This window comes from Plecotus auritus (genome assembly GCF_963455305.1).
Source record: "Plecotus auritus genome assembly, chromosome: 10".
NCBI lineage: Eukaryota > Metazoa > Chordata > Mammalia > Chiroptera > Vespertilionidae > Plecotus > Plecotus auritus.
The window spans coordinates 6,938,636-6,965,479 of NC_137785.1; the positions used below are offsets into that span (position 1 = coordinate 6,938,636).

General features: G+C 44.4%; 2 protein-coding genes across 3 annotated transcripts in view; one reads left to right on the forward strand and one right to left on the reverse strand.

Annotated features, from left to right (window-relative positions):
* LOC308236426 (uncharacterized protein) overlaps positions 1-26,023 on the reverse strand; it is a 34,628-nt gene extending 8,605 nt beyond the window's left edge. For both annotated transcript variants that reach the window (XM_080646097.1, XM_080646096.1), the window contains exons 1-5: positions 25,839-26,023; positions 20,969-21,257; positions 17,791-17,917; positions 6,055-6,128; positions 3,083-3,209 (exon numbers count right to left, since the gene is read on the reverse strand). In XM_080646097.1, the coding sequence (XP_080502223.1) occupies positions 3,083-3,209; positions 6,055-6,128; positions 17,791-17,917; positions 20,969-20,983 (343 nt within the window). In that variant the 5' untranslated portion in view covers positions 20,984-21,257; positions 25,839-26,023. The remainder of the gene's footprint in view (positions 1-3,082; positions 3,210-6,054; positions 6,129-17,790; positions 17,918-20,968; positions 21,258-25,838) is intronic.
* LOC308235771 (ATP synthase F(0) complex subunit C2, mitochondrial-like) lies at positions 9,762-10,320 on the forward strand (the record flags this gene model as incomplete). Its single annotated transcript, XM_080644887.1, has 1 exon — positions 9,762-10,320. The coding sequence occupies one exon, from the start codon at positions 9,762-9,764 to the stop codon at positions 10,182-10,184; it is 423 nt and encodes a 140-aa protein (XP_080501013.1). The 3' UTR covers positions 10,185-10,320.
* Positions 26,024-26,844: the final 821 nt, after the last annotated feature.

Genomic DNA, 26,844 nt, shown 5'->3' on the forward strand with positions numbered 1-26,844 from the left:
AGGAGATATTAGAATAAGTTTAATCAATTTATCAAACATTGTTTGTATCAATGTTGTCTTTTTATCATGTTTTTTTTGTTTTATATCATATTTTTCTTCTTTTTATATCAGGTCTTTGTTGTTATATCATGTTATTATTGTTTATTTATTAATTTATGGTATATATTTTTTTCATATACATTTAACTCATTTTTTTTCATCTCAGACACTTCTATTATAGAGAAAGGGAAAATAGCGATATTAAAATATTTCTTCTAATTAATTTCTTTCCAATGTGAACTAATCCGTCCACCAGGCCCCTACAACATTAATAAAAAAGTCAACATGTACCAGACAATTATGCAAAACACACGAAGAAGCCTTCAAACCCAACATGGACAAAAGAACCCACATGACTGAAAAGGGCCAAGCACCGTAACGCACAGCACTACAAAATATATACTCATAGATAATCAGTGTGACAAGATCCTGCACCTCTTATGTTACTAAGGAAATGCACATTAAAACAAGGAGAAGTAACAGAGAGCACAAGCAAGCAACACTAACCATCATCAAAAAGGTCAGAATCCAGAACCCTGACCCCACCAAATGCCTTGGTGATGTGGAACAACTTGAACACCAATCACTGCTGCTGAAAATGCCTAATGCTACAGCCCCTTGGGGAGACGGACTGGGGGTTTTTATAAAACTAAACATACACTTGCCATGGGATCCAGTAATTGGGCTCCTTACTCTTAAACCAAAGAGTTAAGCCTTTTATCTACACAAAAGCCTACAAGGGGCTGCTTATTCATAATTTATAAAAATGAGAAAAAATGCAGAGGTTAGTCAACAAGTGAATGGATAAATACACTGAAGTACATACAATGAAGTCTTATTCACTACTATCCTATCTAATAAAAGAGTAATATGCAAATTGATCATCACTCCAACACACAAGATGGATGCCCCCATGTGGTCAAAGATCCTGCCCCCATGTGGACACAAGATGGCCACCACAAGATGGCCAGCAGGGGAGGGCAGTTGGGAGGGACCAGGCCTGCAAGGGATGGCAGTTGTGGGCAATCAGGCCAGCAGGGGAGGGCAGTTGGGAGGGAACAGGCCTGTAGGGGAGGACAGTTGGGGGCGATCAAGCCTGCAGGGGAGGGCAGTTAGGGGTGACCAGGCTGGCAGAGGAGGGAAGTTGGGGGCAACTGGGCCTCGGGGAAGGGCAGTTGGGGGGGACCATGCCTGCAGGGGAGGGCAGTTGGAGGGGACCAGGCCTGCAGGGGAGGGCAGTTGTGGGGGACCCAGGACTACAGGGGAGCGCTGTTAGGGGTGACCAGGCCTGCAGGGGAGGGCAGTTAGGGGCAAACAGGGTGCCAGGGGAGTAGTTAGGGGGTGATTAGCCTGGAGGCAAAAGTGGTTAGGGCAGGGTGGGCAAACTTTTTGACTCGAGGGCCACAATGGGTTCTTAAACAGGACCGGAGGGCCGGAACAAAAGCATGGATGGAGTGTTTGTGTGAACTAATATAAATTCAAAGTAAAGGAGCGGAGGGGAGAGCAAGAGAACCTTCCGCTCTTTCGGCTCCGCGGGCCGGATAGAACAGCCGAACAGGCCGGATCCGGCCCGCGGGCCGTAGTTTGCCCACGGCTAGGTTAGGGGCAATAAGGAAGGCAGGCAGGTTAGCAGTTGAGAGCCAGCAGTCCTGGATTGTAAGAGGGATGTCCGATTGCCCGTTTAGGTCCGATCCAATCAGACATCCCTTGAGGGGTCCCAGATTCGAGAGGGTTCAGGCTGGGCTGAGGGACACACACCCCCATGCACGAATTTCGTGCACCAGGCATCTAGTCCTATATAATAATAGAGGAATATGCTAATTACCCATTACGCCGTGAGACCTAAGGACCGACCGTGTAGCAACTGGATCATGGATCAGCAGGTGGGTGGGGCAGTGAGCTACAAGAGGGTGGCAGAGAGCTACAGGAGGGGGCAGGGCAGCAAGCTATGAGGGGGGCCATAGGGGGATCTACAAGAGGGCGCGACAGCGGGCGGAGAGCTACAGAAGGGTGGCAGCGAGCTACTGGCTACAAGCAGGCAGCGGAGAGCTCAGATGGGAGCAGCGCAACAAGCATGTGGGAGGCAGAGAGCTACAGGAGGGGGCAGGGCAGCAAGCTATTAGGGGTGGGGTGGGGGTAGGTAGATACAGGAGGGTGGGGCACCGGGCAGAGAGCTACAGGAAGGCAGCAGCGAGCTACTGGTGCATGGATTCGTGCGCAGGGCTACTAGTAAAGAAATAATACATCAAGCCATGAAAAGACATGATAGAAGCCTAAATATATAGACCTACATGAAAGAATCAAATCTGCCTGCCCAGGAATCCCAGTTACTTAGAGGATCGTTCCCATATACCAACGTTGTAAGTTTGATCTCTGGTAAGGGCACATACAAATACATCACTTAATGCCCAGCTGAAGTTTTTATCTCTCTCTAACTCTCCCTTCCTCCCTAAAATAAACAAAATCTTAAAAAAGTAAAGGAAAATGGAGTGTGAATTTTGATAGAGGCTTTGCCCTTTCCAATCTAGGTTGTCCTCTGGCTAGAAGACATGGTAGAATGTTATAATATTCTAGAAAATTATTATCCAAAATACTATTTTGTGATAGTACCTTAATTAGTGTAGACAACATGTAATGTGTGCAAACACTGAGTTCCAAATTCACATACATCACAAAGCCTTTGTTTACTACTCCAAAGAATCCCCAATTTGTTCTTGTTAAAAAACCGTATTTTTATTGCTTTCAGAGGAAGGGAGACTGAGGTTAAAAACATTGATAAGAGAGAATTATTGATATGTTGCCTCCTGCGCCCCTACTGGGGAGTGAGCCTGCAACCCTGGCATTGGCCCTTGACCAGAATCAAACCTGGGACCTTTCAGTCTGCAGGCCACTGAGCCTATCCACTGAGCCCAACCAGCTAGGGTGCAATTTGTTCCTTGAGAGGAAGAATCTAACACAGAAAGCAGAAGCCCCTGGAGATGTTAAAATAAAGGAAATAAAACCCTGCGGGTGGAGTAGGAACTTGGGAAGGAGTCATCCTCACCTAGGGAGACCAGGTTGCTGTAGTTCTCCAACATCACATCCAGGTACAACTTCTGCTGAGCCAGGTCCAGGCATTCCCACTCCTCCTGAGAGAAATCTATGGTCACATCCCTGAAGGTCAACAGTCCCTGAAAGAAAAGACACAGTTACCAAGAGGTCACCAGAAGAATTCACAATGTCATCCAACATGAAAACAGTGTCAGGAGAAGAGGTTTGGACCTAGGGGAGTATCCAGAATCATCCAATAAGATCACTTTGACCCGTAACATTCTCTGATGTGTTTTCTAACACTGACAAATGAGGATGACGCATGTCCATAAATCCAAGGTAGAGATTTACCTTTACAGGAAAATAAGCTTTAAAATTACGGCATGACCGTAGCCAGTGTCGGGCTGCAGACTGAAGAGTCGCAGATTCGATTATGGTCAAGGGCACATGCCTGGGCTGTGGGCTCCATCTTAGGTAAGGTGTGTGCCGGAGGCAGCAGATCAATGATTTTCCCTCATCATTGATGTTTCTCTCATTCTCTCTCTCTCTCTGTCCCTTCCTCTCTGAAATCAATAAAAACATATTTAAAATTCATTAAATTAAGGCATGGACACAGGCATATGGATTTCTGAGTGCTGCATTTGCATCGTTCAGCTTCAGTAGTGCATGTTTCTCAGCTGGCAATGTCATGCTGGATTGGAAGTATATGGACTTCTTCTCAAGTGTGAAGCAGACCACAAAGGAATGAACTTCTGTAAAGACACAGATTCTGATCCAGGTTCTGTGATGGGGCCTGTGTTTCCACATGTGTAACAAGCTCAGTTTTCACTTGTGATGGCAATGTTTCTGCATCATGTGCCATACTTCTGAATACACAGAAAAAGAAAACACAAGGAAAAGTTCACATAGAACTTTGCACTAAAAGACTTTGTCAATGGAATTCAGTTCTCATGGAATTGAACACATAGGACCCTCAATACTCATTGGAAATTTACTATGAATAATCTTAGAACAAGATTTTACTGCCTGGTCCAGCTGATGTGGCCCAATGGTTGAGCACTGACCCACGCACCAAGATGTCACTTGGTTTGATATCCGGTCTGGACACATGACCAAATTGCGAACTCAATCTCCAGTGTGGGGTGTGCAGGAGGCAGCCGATCAATGATTTTGTCTCATCATTGATGTTTCTATCTCTCTCTACCTCTCCCTTCCTCTCTGAAATCCATAAAAATGTACTTCAAAAAAAAAAAAAGAAAAAAAAGCTAAAATACTGACTAAAGAGACTCCCACACGGATTCCATTTGTAAGCCTCCTCCCTAGCATGAATATTCTCTTGTTCAGTGTAATTTGAAGACTGCTGAAAAGACTGGACACATTTACATCCTTTGTGTGTCTTCTCCACAATAGGAATAACCACATGTATGTTCTGATTGGACATTTGGTCAAAGACTTTTCCACTTTTATAATGCTCCTCTGCAAGTTCACTTGTCTGATGATTAAGATATGACTCTTGCTTAAACTTTTTCCAATGTTCAATCCATTGATAACTGCTATCTCCATTATGTGTACTCTGGTGATAATGGGAGATAGAAAGGCCTTTAGTCACAGTCATAATTTCATTAAACATGTACACTTGTTTCATAAGTACCATTTTGTGATATTCATTAAACCAAGATAGTTGCATAAAAAAAGCTTTCTTAGCCTGGCCTGTTTGGCTCAGTGGATAGAGCATCGGTGTGCAGAGTGAAAGGTCCCGAGTTCGATTCCAGTCAAGGACATGTACCCTTCATTTCGGGCACATCCCCAGTAGGAGGTGTGCAAGAGGCAGCTGATCGGTGTTTCTCTCTCATCGATATTTCTAACTCTCTTTCCCTCTCCCTTCCTCTCTGTAAAAAAAATCAATAAAATACTGTAAAAGCTTTCCTAATATATTAAAATTATAGACCAAAAATAAGCAAAAATATTGTCAGAGGAAGAATAATGAATCCTTGATGAAAAGATTGCCAATATGCCCAGCCAACTTGGCTCAGTGGTTGAGCTTCGATGTCTCAACAAGGTCACGGTTCCATTTTCAGTGAGGGCACATGCCCTGGTTTCGGAATGGGTCCCCCATCGTAGGCATGCAGGAGGCAGCCAAGGAATGATTCTCTCTCATCATTGATGTTTTCCTCTCCCTCTTTCTTTCCCTTGCTCTCTGAAATCAATAAAAATATATTTTTAAATAAAAAAAATCATAAAAGATTGCCAAATAGAGCACATTTTCATTTTATAGGTATAGAGTATTATAAATCTATACATTTTAGAAATGACTGAATGTAAGTATAATCCCACCCTACATTTTAAACAATTCAAATGATTATTTACTCTACAGACTAGTTTATCCAGATTTTCTTTCCATGAATGCATAACAGTAAAAAGTTGTTTTCGACCCTCATGTGCATAAACGCACAGATCTCCCAATGCAACTTACCTTAAATTGGGAGGTTTCTCAAATGCATAATACACGTGACCTCTTTAGGTAACAAGAATTTTATTGTGTTAACTAGAGGCCCAGTGCACGATATCCTGCAAGGGTGGGGTCCCTCTGCCTGGCCAGCGATAGCCCATCCCGATGGGGATGGATGGGGGCCAGCCAGCCAGAGAAGGAACATGGCCAGAGAGGTACCCTTGGTAGATCAGTGTGTTTCTCCAGGGCATCAGGCCCTCTCGCTGAGTCCCGATCGGTCAGACCACAATAGCAAGCTAATCTACTGGTCAGAGCATCTGCCCCTGGTGGTTAGTGCACATCATAGCGACTGGTTGCATGGTTAACCAAATGGTTGACCAATTGGTCAGACACTTAGCATATTACGCTTTTATTATACCAGACTATTTCAGATTAGTTCTGTTTATATTAATATCCTCCGTTCTCATCACACTCTTCCTCAAATTGAAAGGCTTTCATTAAGTGTACATTGTCAAGCAACACCATTTATATCTTACCAGTATTATTTCAGAGAATAAATCTTGTATTCCGTACTTTGGCATAAAGTCCTGGTTATCTTCAAATGACATAGCTGAAAGAAAACAAATATTTAGGTTTTGACAATTAGGTGAGTGCACTTTGAACTTACCAGCAAGTAATGACCAAGTGACATTTTGGAGTACTCCAAGAGCAAGTGAAGAATTCAAATAAAGCTCAAGATAGGTACAATGAAGAAAACTCACATCAAAGGGAAAGAGTTGCTTACATTTGCCAAAGATACCTGCTCAAACACCTTGGAACACAATGGCAATGTTATAAAAACACTCCCAATTCCCAGTTTCTTCGCTGGAGAGAGAGAGAGAGAGATGAGGGAAGTACATGCTCAATGATCTCCCTATTTTGAAGCATCTTGAATAACAAGTGTCTGTTGTGGATGACACAGTGAGAACAGAATGGCAGTACATGGTGAGTGCCCTGCAGTGGCTGCTACAAACAAACAATGAGAAAGTGTTCAAGCCCTACAAAGATTGCGGTACGGAAGATGTGTATCAAGCCTGAAAAGATATTGTGGGTCTGAGAAAGAAACAGAGAACATTTCCAACTAGGAAATTAAACAGAGAACCTAGCCACAAATACAGACCCTGAAAACAGTGTTGGCCAAAAGTAGAATTTGTGCCACAGATGGTTATTATGTGTTTCCTCCTACAGAAAGCATGTTCAAAAGCATGCCTATTTACAATTCCTGAATCTCAACAAAAGATATCACGTCATTCAAAGAAACAGAAAAAGTGTACCATCAGGAAAACAAAATAAATGTAATCAAACTGGCACTGCATTAATGGAAATATATTAATTACCTGAAAAAGAATGGAACTAAATATCTTAAAGCCCAAAAGAAAAAAAAGACAACTAAATAATATCACCAGAATATTACATAACCAAAATAAAAATGGAATGAGAAAGTATTTTATAAACATCACACCAAAGGGGAAATTGAAAAATATAATACCAGAAGTAACAAATACAGTAGAATCATTAATGAAAGACATTTTCAACTTAAAACATCAAAGAATTTGCCTGGAAGCGGTGGCTCAGTGGTTGAGCGTCCGTCTATGAACCAGGTCACGGTTTGGTTCCATGTCAGGGCACAGGCCTGGGTTGAAGGCTCGATCCCCGATCATGCAAGAGGCAGCCAATTGGTGATTCTCTCTCTTCATTGATGTTTCTATCTCTCTCTCCCTCTCCTTTCCTCTCTGAAATCAATAAAGATATATTTTAAAAATAAAATTAAACAATCTAAGAATTTGTACATAAATCATTAAAATTTTAATTCATTAAAATTTTGATTAAGAAAAGCCAACAAACGTGGAAATGTGAAGACAATTTAAGGAATTCCTAAGACATTAACAAATCGACCTCCAAGAGGATCCCATAAAGACAGGATCATGAAAAGGAGAAGGTAGCTTATATAAAAAATTAATCTTGCCCTAACCAGTTTGGCTCAGTGGATAGAGCGTCGGTCTGCGGACCGAAGGGTCCCAGGTTCGATTCCGGTCAAGGGCATGTACCTTGTTTGCGGGCACATCCTCAGTAGGGGGTGTGCAGGAGGCAGCTGATCGATGTCTCTCTCTCATCGATGTTTCTAACTCTCTATCCCTCTCCCTTCCTCTCTGTAAAAAAGTCAATAAAATATATTTTTTAAAAAAAATTAATCTTTTAAGATCCTAACAATTAGAGAAAGAGACATACAAATACAAGCAGCTCAATGAAGTCTAAGTAGAATGAATAGAAATGTGAGAACAGATTAAAAAAAACAATGAAAATATCATGAATTCCAGAATACTACCTTGAAAGCATATAAAGATAACTTTTCTTGGAATAAACAGCTCCTCTAAGACCATTAGGGGGTTTCTATGCGGAATAATATTGGGGGTAAAAAAAGGACATGTAATAAAACACGGAACTGATAAATGAACAAAAACCATCCAAGAAGAATACTGACAAAACAGATCATCAACAATGGAGAGGTCAAAATTTTTCCAGCTCCAAAACTTTCTCATTATCAGACCTTCTCATTATTAGATGTGCCTTATAAATAATCCTTAAGAAATATACTTCTGGATGTCCTAACCGGTTTGGCTAAGTGGATAGAGCGTCAGCCTGCAGACTCAAGGGTCCCAGGTTTGATTCCGGTCAAGGGCATGTACCTTGGTTGCGGGCACATCACCAGTGGGGGGTGTGCCGGAGGCAGCTGATTGATGTTTCTCTATCATGGATGTTTCTGACTCTCTCTCCCTCTCCCTTCCTCTCTGTAAAAAATCAATAAAATATATTAAAAATATATATATATATACTTCTGGAGATAATTTAAAAAGTCTACACAACACTAAAATGTGAACATATGAAGATTCCTTGTATGTAGAAAAATATAGAAAATATTGATTTCTCCTGTGGAACTTTAGAAAATAAGGTATTTTGGCAAATGTAAGCAACTCTTTCCCTTTGATGTTCCTATGGTCACAATAAAAATAGAAAATAAATAAAATGATCACATTAAAAGGTGACAGAATTCCCTCTCCCTTCCTCTCTGTAAAAAAATCAATAAAATATGTTAAAAAAAAAAGGTGACAGAATTCTGTATTGCAAATCACAGATTCTACATTTCTAATAATATATATGCGTACAATTAATTTCTCCAAACATAGTATATAAAACTAACCAACGAAGTTAGCTGTGTTCCTGCACATTCATGAAATTAATACAAAATAACAAATTAAGTATGTGTTTGCATGAATAACAGCATAATTGAAAATTAAATAATAACAGTTTACTTCCTAAGAAGCACATGATTTGTATGCTGTCAATCATAAAATACTGCTGGCTGCCCTTTGCAGTGTGCTCAGTGGTTAGAGCATGGGGCCACCCACCAAATGGTTGCAGGTTGGATCCCAACCCCATTTGGGACGTGTGAGGAAGCCAAACAAACAATGTGTCTCTCTCACCATCGGTATTTCTCTCTCTCTCTCTTTCAATCCACCCAGCCCCTCCTTCCCACTCTCTCTAAAACTCAATGGGAAAAATATAATTGTGTGAGGATTAAGAAAATAAAACATATATATTTATATATACACAAACGTATACACAGTGCTGGCTGTAATTAAAGAAGAAATCAGTAAGTTGGAAAACACATTCCATGACCCTACTGTGAAATGCTAACAGTATCAGCTGTCATTAGTACCCAAAGTGACCTAAACCTTCAAAGCAATCCCTATCAAAGTCCCAGTGACACTTTTGGTGGAAACAGAAAAGCTCTTTCTAAAATTAATGTCAATATCACAGGACTCCATGTAACCAAAGAATCGTGAAAAGAATATATGAAATTAAAGGCTTTAGGCTTCCTGATTTTAAAACATACTTCAAAGCTTGTTATCAAAAAAATGTAATTCGGCCCTAGCCGGTTTAGTTCAGTGGATAGAGGAAAGGCCTGTGAACTGAATGAAAGATACTGGATTCCATTCCTCTCAAGAACACAGGCCAGGGTTGCAGGCTCGATCCCAAGTAGAGAACATGTAGGAGACAGACCATCAATGATTCTCTCTCATCACTGATGTTTCTAACTATTTCTCCCTCTCCCTTCCGCTCTGAAATAAAATAAATAAAAAGTTATAAACAGGCCCCTCTCTGTCTTCTCTGCACTGGGAGCAGCTCCCCTCATCCCCTGAAAATGTATGCCTGCACCAAGTTTGTGTCCACCCCCTCCTTGGTCAGGAGCGCCTCTCAGCTGAGCCGGTCAATGTCTTCAGTGGTGCTGAAAGGACCAGAGACACTGACAGATGAGAGCCTCAGCAGCTTGGCAGCCCCACGTCCCCTGACCTGGCTTATTTCTAGCCGCAGCTTCCAAACCAGTGCCATTTCAAGGGACATCGACACAGCAGCCAAGTTCGTTGGGGCTGGGGCTGCCACAGTAGGGGTGGCAGGCTCTGGGGCTGGAATTGGGACTGTGTTTGGGAGCCTCATCATTGGTTATGCCAGGAACCCTTCTCTGAAGCAACAGCTCTTCTCCTACGCCATTCTGGGCTTTGCCCTCTCAGAGGCCATGGGGCTCTTTTGCCTGATGGCGGCCTTTCTCATCCTCTTCGCCATGTGAAGGAGCTGTCTCCACCTCCCATAGTTCTTTTTCCCGTGTCTTGTCTGCCCTGTATGTTCCTTTTCCTATACCTCCCCAGGCAGCTTGGGGAAAGTGGTTGGCTCAGGGTTTGACAAAAGGAAGACTAATAAATACTGTATTAATAAAATAAAAAAATTATAAACAAAGAAACAAAAAACCTGTAATACACAGATTAAGGGAAATAATGAAGCAAGGGAGAATAAAAGGCCTACATAGAAATTCTCCTAGATGGGGTCGAAAGATCTTCACCAAGGGTGCCTGTACCACAGATAAGTAAAGGACAGCCGAAATCGGTTTGGCTCAGTGGATAGAGCGTCGGCCTGCGGACATAAAGGTCCTGGGTTCGATTCCGGTCAAGGGCACGTACCTTGGTTGCGGGCACATCCCCAGTGGGAGGTGTGCAGGAGGCAGCTGATCGATGTTTCTCTCTCATCGATGTTTCTAGCTCTCTATCCCTCTCCCTTCCTCTCTGTGAAATATCAATAAAATATATTAAAAAAAAAGAAAAGAAAAGGACATTCTCGCCTTGCCCCAAGTAGTTCAGTTGTGTAGAATGTGGTCTCTCTCTCCCTCCCTCCCCCTATTGCTCTCTTCCTCTAAAAACAATAAAATAGTGCTGGCTGTCATTAAATAAAAACTCAGCCCTAGCCAGTTTGGCTCAGTGGAAAGAGCGTCGGCCTGCGGACCAATGGGTCCCAGGTTCCATTCCCCTCAAGGGCAAATGCCTTGGTTGCAGGATCCACCGCATGCAGGACGCAACCGGTTGATGTGTTTCTCCCACACTGATGTTTCTTTCTGTCTTCCCCTCTCTCTTCCACTCTCTCTAGGAATCAATGGAAAATTTCCTCGGGTGGGGATTAACAAAAACAAACAAAAAATAAATGAATAAAGGTGATTAAATGTTTTTTAAAAAAAGAAATAAAAAGAACTCAATAAGGAACTACACATGCAATGACCTTAAACTGCAATGCTAACAGGATAAGCCGTCACGGGTACCCAAGGTTGGCATAAACATTCAAAGCTGTCATTATCCACGTCCCAATGACACTTTTCACAAAATTAGCAAACCTCATCCTAAAATTGATATGAAATGACACAGGACACCAGGGAACCAAAACAAACATGGGAGAGACAGTATAACCTTAAAGGCATCATGCTTCCTGATTTAAAAAAATATTTCAAAACTGGTGTTAAATAAAAGTGTCATCGACACATTAAGACAGAGGTAAACAAAGGTGCACGGGAGGCCCTGGCCAGTGTGGCTCTGCGTTAGAAAATCATCCTTGCCCTAACCAAGTGGTTCTCCCTTTGGGGGTCGAACGATCCTTTCACAGGGGTTGCCTAAGACCATCGGAAAACACAGATATTTAATTACAATTCATAACATTAGCAAAATTACAGTTATGAAGTAGCAACGAAAATAATTTTATGGTTGGGGGTCACCACAACATGAGGAACTGTACTGAAGGGTCCCGGCACTGGGAAGGTTGAGAACCACTGCCCTAGCCAGTTTGAGTCAGTGGATAGAGCGTTGACCTGTGGACTCAAGGGTCCCAGGTTTGATTCCGGTCAAGGGCACATGCCCAGGTTGCGGGGTCAATCCCCAGTGGGGAGCGTGCAGGAGGGAGCCAATCAATGGCTCTCTCTCATCATTGCTGTTTCTATCTTCTCTTCCTTCCTCCCTTAAATTAATAAAAAATATATTTTAAAAAAAATCATCCTGTGCACTTAAGGATTGCGGGTTGAATGCCCGTAAAAGGGCACATAGTTCAGTTGCAAGTTCCCACCCCACCTGGGTTGCGGCTTGTGCAGGAGGGGCAGTCGATGTGTCTCTTTCACATCGATGTTTCCCTCTCTCTTCCCCCTCCTTGCTCCCACCCTTCCACTCTCTCTGAAAAGCAATGGAAAAAATGTCATGTGAGGATTAACAACAACTACAAACAAGAAGCACCGTAGAATAAAGAGGCTGCTTACAACTTCTCCCGCATGAGGTAAAATAATCTCTTACAAGGGTGCCTAAACCACAAAGAAGTAAAGCATATTCTCACATATACGGATAGTGTTGGGATACTTAGATGTCTACGTGGAAAAGAATGAGTGAAGTTGGGCTGTTATGAAACACCGTGTACAAATATTAAACCAAAATGGATAAAAGATTTAAAGATAAACCTAATAACTCAATCTATTAAAATAAAAAGTTATAAAAAAGTTTTTGTTTTTTCCTTAAATACATTTTTATTGATTCCAGAGAGGAAGGGAGAGGTAGAGAGAGATAGAAACATTAAGAGAGATTCATTGATTGGCTGTCTCCTGCATGGCCCCGACTGGGGGTCCAACCTGCAACCTGGTCATGTGCCCTTGACCGGAATCAAACCCGGGACCCTTCAGTCCACAGGTTGACACTCTATCCACTGAGCCAATCTGGCTAGGCCAAAAAGAAAAGTTTTTATGACATTTAATTTTTTATTGTAGCACTAAAAAGGTAAATAAAGCATAATAATCAAAAGGCATTACAACCCATATAAAAATAACTTCACATTAAAGCAAATTGTCAGTGCGTTCAAAATACAAGCTGTAAAATGGAAAAACATTTCTGCAAAGCATATTGTCTGCTAAGTAGTTAATATCCAGAATATATACAGAACTTTTACAAATCAACATGAAAACAGAAGTAACACAACTTTAAAAATGTCCAAAGCTATATGGTGAATTAATGTATTAGATAGAAGTCAAGAATACACAATAGGTAAAGACAGATTCTTCACCAAGTGGTGTGACAAAAAAGGAACAGATACATGCAAAGATAATAAAACTAGACCCCGTTCATAGGCCATGAACAAAAATGAACTCGGCATGGATTAACAACTAAAATATAAGACCTGAAAACACCGGAACAAAGGAAAGTCAATGAACTTTGCCATCACTCTTAAAAATACTGGTTTGGATATATCTTCCTAGGCCTAACTAAGAAGTCAAAATAAAGAAATGAGATGACAAAATAATAAGTTTGGCATACCAAAAGAAACCACAAAATAACAAGAACAAAAGTCCAACAATGTTACATCCTCAAAAGCTAAAGATCTAAAATATATAAAGAACTCTCACAACTTTACACCAAAAGTCAATATGATTGAAAAATGGGCAGAGGAGCCGAAACCGGTTTGGCTCAGTGGATAGAGCATCGGCCTGCGGACTGAAGGGTCCCGGGTTCGATTCCGGTCAAGGGCATGTACCTTGGTTGCGGGCACATCCCCAGTGGGAGGTGTGCAGGAGGCAGCTGATCGATGTTTCTCTCTCATCGATGTTTCTAGCTCTCTAACCCTCTCCCTTCCTCTCTGTAAAATATCAATAAAATATATTAAAAAAAAAAAAAGAAAGAAAAATGGGCAGAGGACCTGACTAGACATTTCCCAAACAGAACATAAAGATGCCCAATAAACATATTAAATGATGTTCAACTCATTCATCATCAGAGAAATGGAAATGCACACCACCATGAAATACCACCAAACACCTAACAGGATGCCAATCATCCATAAATCAAAAAACAACAAGCATTACCAATGAAGTGGAGAAATGAGAACATTCATGCACTGTCAGAAAGATCATAAACACACTGGTGCAGCCACCAATAAAACACAATGGAGGGTTTTCCAATATGTACAAACAAGTACCAGGTAACACAGCGATTCCATTTCTGGGGATTTATACAGAGAACACAAATTCAAAAAGATATACCCACCCATATATCCACTGCAGCACTATTTGCAATAGTGAAGATATCGGACTGGGAAAAAAAAGAACTACTTTTATAATGATGCTGTACCATCCTATCTAATAAAGAGGTAACATGCAAATTGACTGTCACTCCAACACACAAAATGGCCACTCCCGTGTAGTCAAAGATGCCCAAACCCATGTGGACAAATATGGCCACCACAAAATGGCCACCGGGGGAGGGCAGTTGTGGGCGATCAGGCCAATAGGGGAGGGCGGTTAGGGGTGACCAGGCCTGCAGGGGAGGGCAGTTGGGGGTGAAAAGGCCTGCAGGGGAGGGCAGTTGGGGCAACCAAGCCTGGAGGGGAGGGCAGTTGGGGGAGACCAGGCCTGCAGGGGAGGGCAGTTGGGGCGGACCAGGTCTGCAGGGGAGGGCAGTTGGGGTGGGACCAGACTGGCAGGGGAGGGCAGTTGCGGGGGACCAGGCCTGCAGGGGAGGGCAGTTGGGGCGGACCAAATCTGCAGGGGAGGGCAGCTGGGGCGGACCAGGTCTGCAGGGAGGGCAGTTGGGGTGGGACCAGATTGGCAGGGGAGGGCAGTTTGGGCGGACCAGGTCTGCAGGGGAGGGCAGTTGGGGAGGGACAGACTGGCAGGGGAAGGCAGTTGAGGGGGACAAGGCTGCCAGGGGAGAACAGTTAGGGGCAATCGGACCAGCAGGGGAGCAGTTAGGTGTCGATGAGGCTGGCAGGGGAGTTGTTAGGGGGTGACCAGGCTGGCAGGCAGAAGCAGTTAGGGGCAATCAGGCGGGGAGGCAGGCAGGCAGGTGAGTGGTTGGGAGCCAGCAGTCCTGGATTGTGAGAGGGATCCCAGATTGGACAGCGTGCCGGCTGGGCTGAGGGACACCCCTCTCTGTGCATGAATTTTGTGCACCCGGCCTCTAGTCTATATATATAAATCTTAAGCAACCATTATGACTGGTTGACAGCTTGACTGGTCGCTATGACGCACACTGACCACCAAGGAACAGAAGCTCAAAGCAGGAGTTGCCCCATGGTAGTCTGGGCGCTTCCACAGCCAACCTCCCGGAGCTGACCAACCTCTTGCGAACCCTTCTCCGAGCCGGTTGGCCCTGGTGGGGACTGGGCGATACAGCAATAACCAGCCGGGCCAAGGGACCACACCCCTGCATGTATTTGTGCACCAGGCCCCTAGTTTAAAATAAATTAAATGACTTCATTTGACTTGACATGTAAGGAGACAAAATTTAAATCTCAACTCATCTCCTTCAATATATGACTCACTATGTGTTTATTCCAGAAATGACACAATAGCTGCAAATATAACTTCCATGTTATTGAATACTAGAGTCCCAGTGCACGAAATTCATGCATGGGTAGGGTCCCTAGGCCTGGCCGGCAATCAGGGCCGATCAGGGCCTTCCAGCTGCCAGCTGGGGCCTTCCTTTTGGCTGCTGGCTGGGGCCTCCCTTCCCCAGCTGCCAGCTGCAAGCCAGGGCCTTCCTTCATTCCGCGCCGCCCCCTGGTGGTCAGCACATGTCATAGTGACTGATAGAACTCTCGGTCACCCGGTCGAACTCAGTGGGGACACTTTGAATATCAGTCTTTTCTTTTTCTTTTTTTAAATATATTTTATTGATTTTTTACAGAGAGGAAGGGAGAGGGATAAAGAGTTAGAAACATCGATGAGAGAGAAACATCGATCAGCTGCCTCCTGCACACCCCCCACTGGGGATATGCTCGCAACCAAGGTATATGCCCTTGACCGGAATCGAACCTGGGACCCTTGAGTCCGCAGGCTGACGCTCTATCCACTGAGCCAAACCGGTTAGGGCAAGGCCTTTTCTATATATAGATAAAACTACATTAATTTCATACACTTCACATTTTTGAAAGGCAAATATATATCCAAGTTTGTATTTCAATCCATTGTATTAAAATGGAAACCCCAATGTGTCAACTCAACCATTAAAGACAAAACAAGAACAATAAATATAGCATTCTCAACTGGAAAAAAAACAAGAAGCCACAGGATGAGAAAATATATTTGTAAAAGTCAACATGGCCCAGCTGGAAAGGCTCAGCAGTTGATCATCCACCTATAAACCAGGAAGTCACAGTCCGATTCCTGGTCAGGGCACAATACCAAGTTGCGGGCTCGATCCCAAGTAGGGGGTGTACAGGAGGCAGCCAATCAATGATTCTCTCTGATCACTGATGTTACTAGCTACCTCTCGCTCTCCCTTTTTCTCTGACATCAATAAATATATATACATATATACAAAAAAGTCAACATGTATAGGACAATTACGCAAAACACACAAAGAAGCCTTCAAACTCAACATGGACAAAAGAACCCACATGACTGATAAGGGCCCAACACCTTAACGCACAGCACTACAAAACATATGCACACAGAAAATCAGTGTGACAAGATCCTGCACCTCTTATGTCACTAAGGAAATGCACATTATAACAATGAGAAGTAACAGAGAGCACAAGCAAGCAACACTAACCACCATCAAACAGGTCAGAATCCAGAACAATGACTCCACCAAATGCCTTTGTGATGGTGGAGCAACTGGAACTCCAATCACTGCTGCTGAAAATGCCTAATGCTACAGCCCCTTGGGGAGATGGTCTGGAGGTTTTTATAAAACTAAACATACACTTGCCATAGGATCCAGTAATAGGGCTCCTTACTCTTAAACCAAAAAGTTAAGCCGTTTATCTACACAAAAGCCTGCAAGGGGCTGCATATTCATAATTTACAAAAATTGGAAGCAATGCAGAGGTTAGTCAACAAGTGAATAGATAAATACACTGAGTGGCCAGATTATTATGATCTCTGAACACATAATAATCTGGCCACTCAGTGTATATCCTATAGAATAAAAGGCTAATATGCAAATTGTCCCCTCAACCAGGAGTTTGACCAACAGGAAGGCCAGACCCCACCCACGCATGAATTCATGCATCGGGCCTCTAATATATATATATACATATATATATATATTAGAGGCCCAGTGCATGAATGTATACACACACACACAAACACACACACACACAGAGTGGTCAGATTATTATGCCATCAGAGATCCTTATAATCTGGCCACTCAGTTTATACTGAAGTACATACAATTAAGTCATATTTACTACTATAAAGAAATAATACATCAAGCCATGAAAAGACATGATAAAAACCTAGATACATAGAAGTAAAAGAATCCAATCTGCCTGCCCAGGTAGCCCAGTTGCTTAAAGGATTGTACTGATATAATAAAATTGTAGGTGTGATATCTGATCAGGGGACATACAAATAAATCAATAAATGCCCAGCTTAAGTTCTATCTCTAATTCTTCCTTCCTCCCTGTATTCAACAAAATCTTTAAAAAATTCATAAAATAAAAGAAATAGAGTGTGAACTTTGACCGAAGGTTTCACATTTCGAATCCAGGTTGTCCTCTGCCCAGAAGACATGGCAGAATATTAAAATGTTTTATAGAACTATTTTCTAAAATATTATTTTCTGATAGTACCTTAGTGTAGACAACATGTAAAGTGTACAAACATTGAGTTCCTAATTCATATCACAAAGCCTTTCTTTTTTACACCAAAGAATCCCCAATTTGTTCCTTTTTTAAAAAATATATTGGGCCTGGACCAGAATCTAACCTGGGACCATTCAGTCTGCAGGCCAGAGTCTATCCATTGACCTAAACAAGCTAGGGCCTAATTTGTTCCTTGAGAGCAAGAATCTACCATAGAAAGCAGAGCCCCTTAGAGATGTCATAATAATAAAGGAAATAAAATCGGTGGAGGAGGAACTCGGGAAGGAAGTCATCCTCACCCAGGGAGGCCAGGTTGCTGCAGTTCTCCACCATCACATCCAGGTACAAGTCCCGCTGAGCTGGGTCCAGGTACTCCCACTCCTCCTCAGAGAAATCTATGGCCACATCCCTGAAGGTCAATGGTCCCTGAAAGAAAAGACACAGTTACCAAGAGGTCACCAGAGGAGTTCATAATGTCACCCAACATGAAAACAGTGTCAGGAGAAGAGGTTTTGACCTAGGGGGTATCCAGGTTCTCAGATGTTTCCACATGTGTAACAAGCTCACTTTTTACTTGTGATGTCAATGTTTCCACATCAGGTGCCATACTTGTGAATACACAGAAAAAGAAAACAGAGGAAAAAATTCATACCGAACTTTGAACTAAAAGGGTCGTTAATGGAATTTACAGTTCTCATGGAATAGGACACATATGAACCATAATCCTGGTAGAAAATTTAACACGAGTAATCTTAGAATAAGATTATTCTGCCTGGTCCAGCTGGTGTGGCCCAGTGGTTGAGTACTGACCCATGAACCAAGAGGTCAGATTCAATTTCCGGTCTGGGGACACGACCAGGTTGTGGGCTCACTGCCAGCGTGGGGTGTGCAGGAAGCAGCCGATCAATGATTCTCTCTCATCATTTATGTTTCTATCTCTGTCTACCTCTCTCTTCCCGTCTGAAATCCATAAAAATGTACTTGGGGAAAAAAAAGAAAGAATAGCTGAAATAATGTTAACAGTTTAGGCACAGAGACACACATTTTACAACTATGAAATCAAGATGGTTTAGTGATTCCATAAATCTCATGAATCTACTTGTGTATGTTCCCCTTTGTGTTTTATAAACACAGCTAGAAACCTGCTGCACAAATTCGTGAACGGGTGGGGTCCCTCAGCCTGGACTGTGGGATCGGCTCTCCAACATCCCCCAAGGGGTCCCGGATTGCGAGAAGGTGCAGGCCAAGCCGAGGGACCCCACCCGTGCATGATCAGGGCTGGGGAGGGGAGAGCGAGGTTGGCCAGCCAGGGAGGGACCATGGGAGGGCTCCAGGGTGTGTCTGGCTCGTCTTGCTCAGGCCCGTTCAGATGGACCCCAGCAGCAAGCTAACCTACCAGTCAGAGCGTATGACCCCTGATAGTGCACATCATAGCTAGCGGTTGAGCAGCCTTAGCATATCATTAGCATATTACACTTTGATTGGTTGAATGGCTGACCACATGACCGGACACTTAGTGTTTTAGGCTTTTATTATATAGGAGAATAAGGAGAGAAACATAAGGATACAAAACAAGTTAGATCTATTATTTGCTTTTTGTGGTTGTAAATCCTCACCCGAGGAGATTTTTAGCATTGACTTTTCAAAAGTGGAGGGCAGGGAGGTAGAACCATGAAAGGGAAAGACAGGGGGAGGGAGGGAGGGAGACAAGGAAGGAGGGAGAGAGGGAGAGAGAGAGGGAGAGAGGCAGAGAAAGAGAGAGGGGGGGGAGAGAGAGAGAGAGGTGAAAGAGACACATGGATTGGCTGCCTACCATAGGTCCCCAGGACCTGCTTGCCCTGGACCAGGAATCAAACCCTCCACCACTGATCCACACCAGCCTGGGGGAAGTAATTTTTCTTACTAGTACATTTCTTTCAAAATTTTTATGTGTCATTAGTGCAGAGCTATGTTGTAGAAATTTAATGTAACTGAACATACATTAATAATATTCTTGGGAACTTTCTAGAAAATAGAAAAAGTGATAATGTAGGGTATGTTCGTGATATGACTAGAAAAAATAATGAAAATTTAAAGAATCAAGGACTCATTGTTTAAAGCTCCCATGAAAAAGCCAATGATCTGTAGAAAAGTCAGTCCTTCATTTTAAAAAACAAACACAAACTAAGAAAAGGGACATTTCCAGAAGTGAAGTGATGGTCTTTGCACAACTTTCATTAAATCGCTACTACACCCTTGTTCCTGAGAAAGGGAGACTATGAACTCTACAGTGACGGGAGCATGTCTGCCACGTGAACATCATGTGGACTGAGACAATGGGCATCAGGTGACTGAGGTCCATGGAAGGACAGGTCACCACTGCTGACATTACTGCCAAAAATACCTCAATAAAGAAATAATTATGTGGAAATAATCAAAATGAACATTAATTTTTGCACGATTCAATCCACATGTACCTCTCTAACAGTACATTTACCTGCCAAGTCTTTTGTACTAATCTAGTGAGCAAGTCTCTTCTATTTACTCTTCTTTCAGAACTTTCTCAGCTACTGAGCAGTCAAATGTGCATTTTCTTACCCCTGATCAAGAGCTGAAGAGCTGATGCTGCAGCCACTTGAACCTAAAACCTACATTTCCCTTCTTCAAGATATGAGAGCCCCTGACCCCATCCCAATAGGGATGTCAGACACGGCTGCCTTCCCAGGTGGATCTGTCACAAAAGAAATGTTCTGAGTAGTTGAAAGTCATTAATTAAAGGTGGGAATGCTTCCTGACCTTGGGGAGGCTGCATAAAATGAAGGCAGAGAAGGCTCTGGGACAAAGGAGGGAAGTATAGCCCGGCCAGAGTGGCTCAGAGGTAGAGCGCTGACCTATGAACCAGGAGGGCAGGTTTCCATTCCTGGTCAGGGCACACTCCAGGTTTCGGACTCCATCCCCAGTGGGGGGTGTGCAGGAGGCAGCTGATCAATGATTCTCTCTGCTCAAGGATGTTTCTCTATCTCTCTGTCCCTCTCCTTTCTATTCTGAAATCAATAAAAACATATATTTAAAAAGAGAGGGAAGTATAGAAACTGCTGACACTGACTACCTTAAGAAAAAAAGGAAAGAAATAAGGAAAGGAAAACAACCTGCAAAGTCAAGAACATCAGAAGTAGAGAAATACGGAGGAGAGGAAGGAGCCCCAGAGAGATGAAGGGGAGCTGAGAGGGAGAGGGGTCCTAGTGCACAGAAGTGGGACAACAAAGGGGGAGGCACTGGTTCAGAGAGAAGAATTGGGGGGAGCGAGTTCAGGCACAGAAAGGGGGGTTTAGGGATGACGGGGCAGAGGGAGAAACAGCACTGATTCAGACAGCTGTGGGGAACAGGACAGACTATAACAGGCAGCAAAGGGGACACAGGCGTGGAAGGGAAAGAGAAATGTATCAACAGATGTTAGAGGAAAAGCAAACAGCCTCTGACCCAGGACACATCTTTTACCTGAGAAGCAGCCATGTGGTCCTGGTCCTGATGGGGTCTGGGATGTTTCCTCAGGTGACAGTATGTTGAGGAGTCACAGAATGTACCTTCAAAGGCGACCACACAACCTGATAATCAGCTCACCTCACACGCACTGTCAGAAGGATCTGGAAATGAGGAAAAGGCCACCCCTCCTGTCCTTTGTCACAGGAGAGAGTCAGAAACAATGAGCTCCTACATGGAGACCACACTGGGAATTTTCTAGTGTCTGTCTTCATGTGTCTCTCCTTCCAAAGACGTCCACAAACTCCTACAGAAATGAGAACGTGAATTGCTGTCTTGATCCCCCCAAAACCAAACAGAGCACCCCCTTACCTCCCCTGAACAAAGCCTGCTCCCACTCTCACGAAGACATCCTGCAACCCTCCTGCTAATCCTGTCCTCACCTTCCCATCACCCGGAGCCCCTCAGTAACCAATGATGCCCCACCCAGAGCAGCTGTCCACCTCCATGGGGGAAAGTGCCCCTGAGGGCATTGCTTAAAGCTCCTCAGGGGATCTGAGAAGACCCAGAGGATTTATCTCAGGATGTTTTTAAATAATAAATTAAATGTCAGACAAAGAAAAAGTAAATCCATGAAGAAACACACACACACACTTACAAAACACCACAGCAACAAAGGTAAGGCTTCTAATATTCCTTGAAAAAGGATCAGGTGGTGACAGAAGCAGGTCACCTCCTCGTTGCCATCCCAGGAAATGACATGGGACCTATGATCAACAGACAAGTCTCTCCCCTCTGAGTGACTAAGGGTTGCAATTGGAAGCAAATTATTACAAAATTCCCAAGCCTTATAAACTGGAGATTTGTCATTCTCATTCAAATCTGTATAACTAAAACAATTCACGCAATGTGAAATTAAATATATAAAGCCACACCTACGAGGCGAGACTCAGTGGTTGAGCTTGAAGGTATGAAGGTCAGGGCACATGGGCAGGTTGCAGGTTAGATCCTCAGTGTGGGGCAGCTGACCAAAGACTGTCTCTACTCATCGCTGTTTCTATCTCTCTCTCTCTCTCTCCCCCTCTCCCTATAAATCTGAAATCAATAAAAATATACTTTCAAATATATATCTACATATATTCATATATATATATACATACACAATAATCTGGCCCCTCAGTGTGAGTGTGTGTGTGTGTGTGTGTGTGTGTGTATGTGTGTATATATATAGATATATATATACACACACACATATATATATATATACACTTTTTTTTTAGAGGCCCAGTGCATGAATTCGTGCATGGGCAGTTGGCCGGCCTCCCTGCTGGTCAAACTCCTGGTTGAGGGGACAATTTGCATATTAGCCTTTTATTTATTTATTTTTTTTAAAATATAGATTTTTATTGATTTTTTACAGAGAGGAAGGGAGAGAGATAGTTAGAAACATGGATGAGAGAGAAACATCGATCAGCTGCCTCTTGCACACCCCCTACTGGGGATGTGCCCGCAACCAAGGTACATGCCCTTGACTGGAATCGAACCTGGGATCCTTCAGTCCGCAGGCCGACGCTCTATCCACTGAACCAAACAGGCCAGGGCTAGCCTTTTATTATATACACTGAGTGGCCAGATTATTTTGCAGATTATAATAATCTGGCCACTCAGAGAGAGAGAGAGAGAGAGAGTGAGAGTGTGTGTGTGTGTGTGTGTGTGTGTGTGTGTGTGTGTATAAATAAAGTCACGAAGAGAAACCAAGATGGCAGCATAGGTAAGCACCTAAACTGCTGCCTCGCACAACAATTTCAAAACTACAACTAAAAGACAGAACGGACACCATCCAGAACCACAGGAATGCTGGCTGAGTGGAAATTCTACAACTAGAAGGAAAGACAAAAGCTCACAGAGAATTGGAGGTATGGCAAAGGGTCTTTGTGCACGCAGAGAGGAAGGGCGGCTGAGAGCCTGGCTGACTTTCTCTGGCGGAAGGGGGAAGGAAGCCCCCGACCGCACTGAACCCCAGTTCTGATTGCACTGAACCCCAGTTCCAGGCGAGCCCCTGGGGACCCACACTCTTGTGGGGGGAATCTGGACTCTCGGGCGGAGACTCGGGAGCCAGGGAAGGCAGAGGTCTGAAGGCACGCGTGTGCGCACAAGGGCAAGGCTGACTGGAAGCCAAGACTGTCTGCTCCGCCCTGAGACTCCACCCCATCCAAGCTGAGCACAGAGGCTATTGCAATTTGGCAAGTCTAATCCTATAAGGCTGTCTCCAGCACAGAACTTCTCCCAGCATAGACGCAGCTGATCCTTACAGCCAACTGGCCTGGAGGTCAATTCCTCCCAGTGATACCAACAACAATCAAGACTTAACTACAACAAGGCTGTACACACAGTCCACAAAGGGGTGCACCAAGAGTGTCCACCTCAGGTTAACTGGGGAGGCCGACCCACTGGGCCATATAGGAAACCTAGCACACAAATCTACCCTACCAACTCAGGGAAGCAGTGAAAATGCGGCGTCAAAGAAACAGATCACAAACGAAAGAAATGGAGGAAAACAAACGACTGGATATAGAATTCAAAACCACGGTTATAAGGCTTTTCAAGAATATCCTAGAAAAGGCCGATAAATAAAACGAGACCCTCGAAGATATGAAAAAAGACCAACTAGAAATTAAACATACACTGACTGAAATAAAAAATATTATACAGAGACCCAACAACAGACTAGAGGAACACAAGAATCAAGTCAAAGAATTGAAATACAAAGAAGCAAAAAACACTCAACCGAAAAAGCAAAAAGCAAAAAAAAAATCCAAAAAGTTGAAGATAGTGTAAGACTCTGGGACAACTTCAAGTGTACCATCATCAGAATTATAGGGGTGCCAGAAGAGAGAGAGCAAGATACCGAAAACCTATTTGAAGAAATAATGACAGAAAACTTCCCCCACCTGGTGAAAGAAATAGACTTACAAGTCCAGGAAGCGCACAGAACCCCAAACAAAAGGAATCCAAAGAGGACCACACCAAGACACATCATAATTAAAATGCCAAGAGCAAAAGACAAAGAGAGAATATTAAAAGCAGCAAGAGAAAAACAGTTAATTACCTACAAGGGAGCACCCATACGACTGTCAGCTGATTTCTCAACAGAAACTATGCAGGCCAGACGGGAGTGGCAAGAAATTTTCAATGTGATGAATAGCAAGAACCTACAACCAAGATTACTCTACCCAGCAAAGCTATCATTCAGAATTGAAGGGCAGATAAAGAGCTTCACAGATAAGAAAAAGCTGAAGGAGTTCATCACCACCAAACCAGTATTATATGAAATGCTGAAAGGTATTCTTAAAGAGGAAGAAGAAAAAAGTAAAGATAAAAATTATGAACAACAAATACATATCTATCAACAAGTGAACCTAAAAATCAAGTGAATTAAAAACCTGAAGAACAGAATAATCTGGTGAATATAATAGAATCAGGGACATAGAAAGGGAGTGGACTGATAATTCTCAGGGGGAAAGGGGTATGGGGGGGTTCAGGAAGAGACTGGACAAAAATCATACACCTATGGATTAGGACATTGGGGGGGGGAGGTAAGGGCAGAAGGTGGGGTGGGAACCGGGTGGAGGGGAGCTATGGGGGAAAAAGGAGAAACAATTGTAATAATCTGAATAAAGATTTATTTAAAAATAAATAAATAAATAAATAAATAAATAAAGTCACAAGCTGATACATCACAATTTAACCATCCACATCCCATCAGCTCACCACTCATCCAGAGCAGGGTTCCCCTCCTCCCACTGCTGTGTATTTCTGTCTATGGATCTGTCTCTGTCTCCCTGTTCCCTTTCTCTCCACTGCGGTCCTTTCCTGTGTCCCCCTCTCCCCTCCCTGCTCTTTCCCCCCTTTTCTCTCTGTCTCACCCTACACCTGGACCATGAACCTCCTGAAACCCATTTCCCTTCAGGTGCTCTTCCTCCTGGTCTCTGATTGCTCCCATCTCCACACACGTCTGCGTCTTTCCCTCCCCACGCCCGCGGCCCCTCTGCTGCCTGTTACAGTCTGTCCTGCTCCCCACAGCTGGCTGACTCCGTGCGGCTTCCCCCTCTGCCCCCTCATCCCTGAGCCCCCCTTTCTGTCCCTGCACTCGCTCCCCCAACTCTTCTCCTCTGAACCAGTGTCTCTGTCTGACCTGCCTCCTCCTGTGTGGCCCCCACTTCTGCTCACCAGGACCCTCTCCCTCTCAGCTCCCCTTCCTCTCTCTGGGCTCCCCCTCCTCCCTATTCCCCCACTTCCTTCCTCCTCAGGCTCCTTTCCCGAGTTACCCCCTCACTCCTACCGTCACTGTCCAGTCCCTCCCACACCCCCTATGGGCCCCTCTCTGTGGACCCCTCACTGCCCTTTCTCCCTCCCACGTGTCTGTCTCTCTCACTCCCTCTCCTGACCCTCCAGCCCGGTTCCCCGCCCCCCGCAGTCACCGCTCCCACAAAGCCCCTCCCTGCGGGCAGGTCACCTCTTCTGGGGACACCGCCTTCTTCCCCCTGAGCCCCACCCCATGGAAACTGTGCTCCCCTGGCATTCAGACCCCTTATTAAATGGGGGTGGGCCTAGGAAGGCGGGGAGCAGACCCCCAGGCCGGGAGCCATCCGGGTTCTTAGGCCGGAAACCTCCGGGCGGGGGAGGGGCGCAAAGGGCGGGAACCCACTGACCAGACTTTCAGCCCCGCGGGGAGGACCGGCGGCCCCGGGAACGGTTTTCAGCAGGAAAACCCCGCGGCAGGCGGTGGCCCACAGCCAAAGGCGGACAGACCGCGGGCCAGGGCCTCAGTTTCCGCCCAAAGGAACGCGGCGCCTCCACTGCGCAGCCTCCCGGGACGCGGACTCACCGCTGTGAGGGGCTCCGGGGCGGGGACCTCAACAAGGACTTCAGCGCCTGCAGCGCCCCTCAGCCTTCCCTGCTGGGAGGAGGACGGAGAGCAGCAGCTTTAAAGCACAAACACCTCCTCAGGGGGAACCGCCACCTTCCCCTCCACAACCGCTTTCGGTCTGCACGGAACTGCGCATGCTCCTCCCTGAGGGATGGGCGGGGCCAGAGCCGGAGCTTACCGACCCTGCGATGGGGGAGGGGCCGAGCCAGGTAGCCAGGTCTGTGTAGGGATGTAGGGAGGGAGGGGCAGGAGTAAGGGGGCAACCCCGGTTGCTTGCATCTCGCTCCTATTGGCGACAGCCTTTCCTTGTTCAAAGCGTTTGAATTACCCACATCATTAAGTCTAGTATTTGTAACATTGCTTTCCACAATTAACATTATGGTGACCTCCATGGATTCAATTTTGGATAAGATCTTTGCTACACACATTATAGCTTTAAGATTTCTCTTACGTGTATATTGACTGACTGGAGACCCGGTGCACGAAATTTGTGCACTCAGGTGGCGTGGGGTCCCTCGGGCCAGCCTGCACCCTCTCACAGCCTGGGAGCCCTCAGGGGATGTCTGACATCCTTAGTGTTGCCCTGGAGGTGGGAGAGGGGGAGGTGGGAGGGGCTCGCCAGCTGTGTGCCCAGCTTCTGGCTGAGCTGCACTCCCCCTGTGGGAAGGCACTGACCACCAGGGGGCAACTCCTGCGTTCAGCGACTGCCTCCTGGTGGTCAGTGCGTGTCAAAGCGTCTTGTTGACAGGTCGTTTGATCATAAAGGTGGCTTAGGGTCTTTTATATATAGATGTTTAGTAATGCTTAACTCTAGGTTAAATATATTGTCCAATTCATTATATTTTAACACCATCCCCAGTATGTATTTCTGAGGCTTTGAACATTCATTCTGCCTAAAGTCCTTCCAAATTCAGTTTGTAATTTTTCTCTAATGCGGAGTACTGATATTAATTTCCATATATGT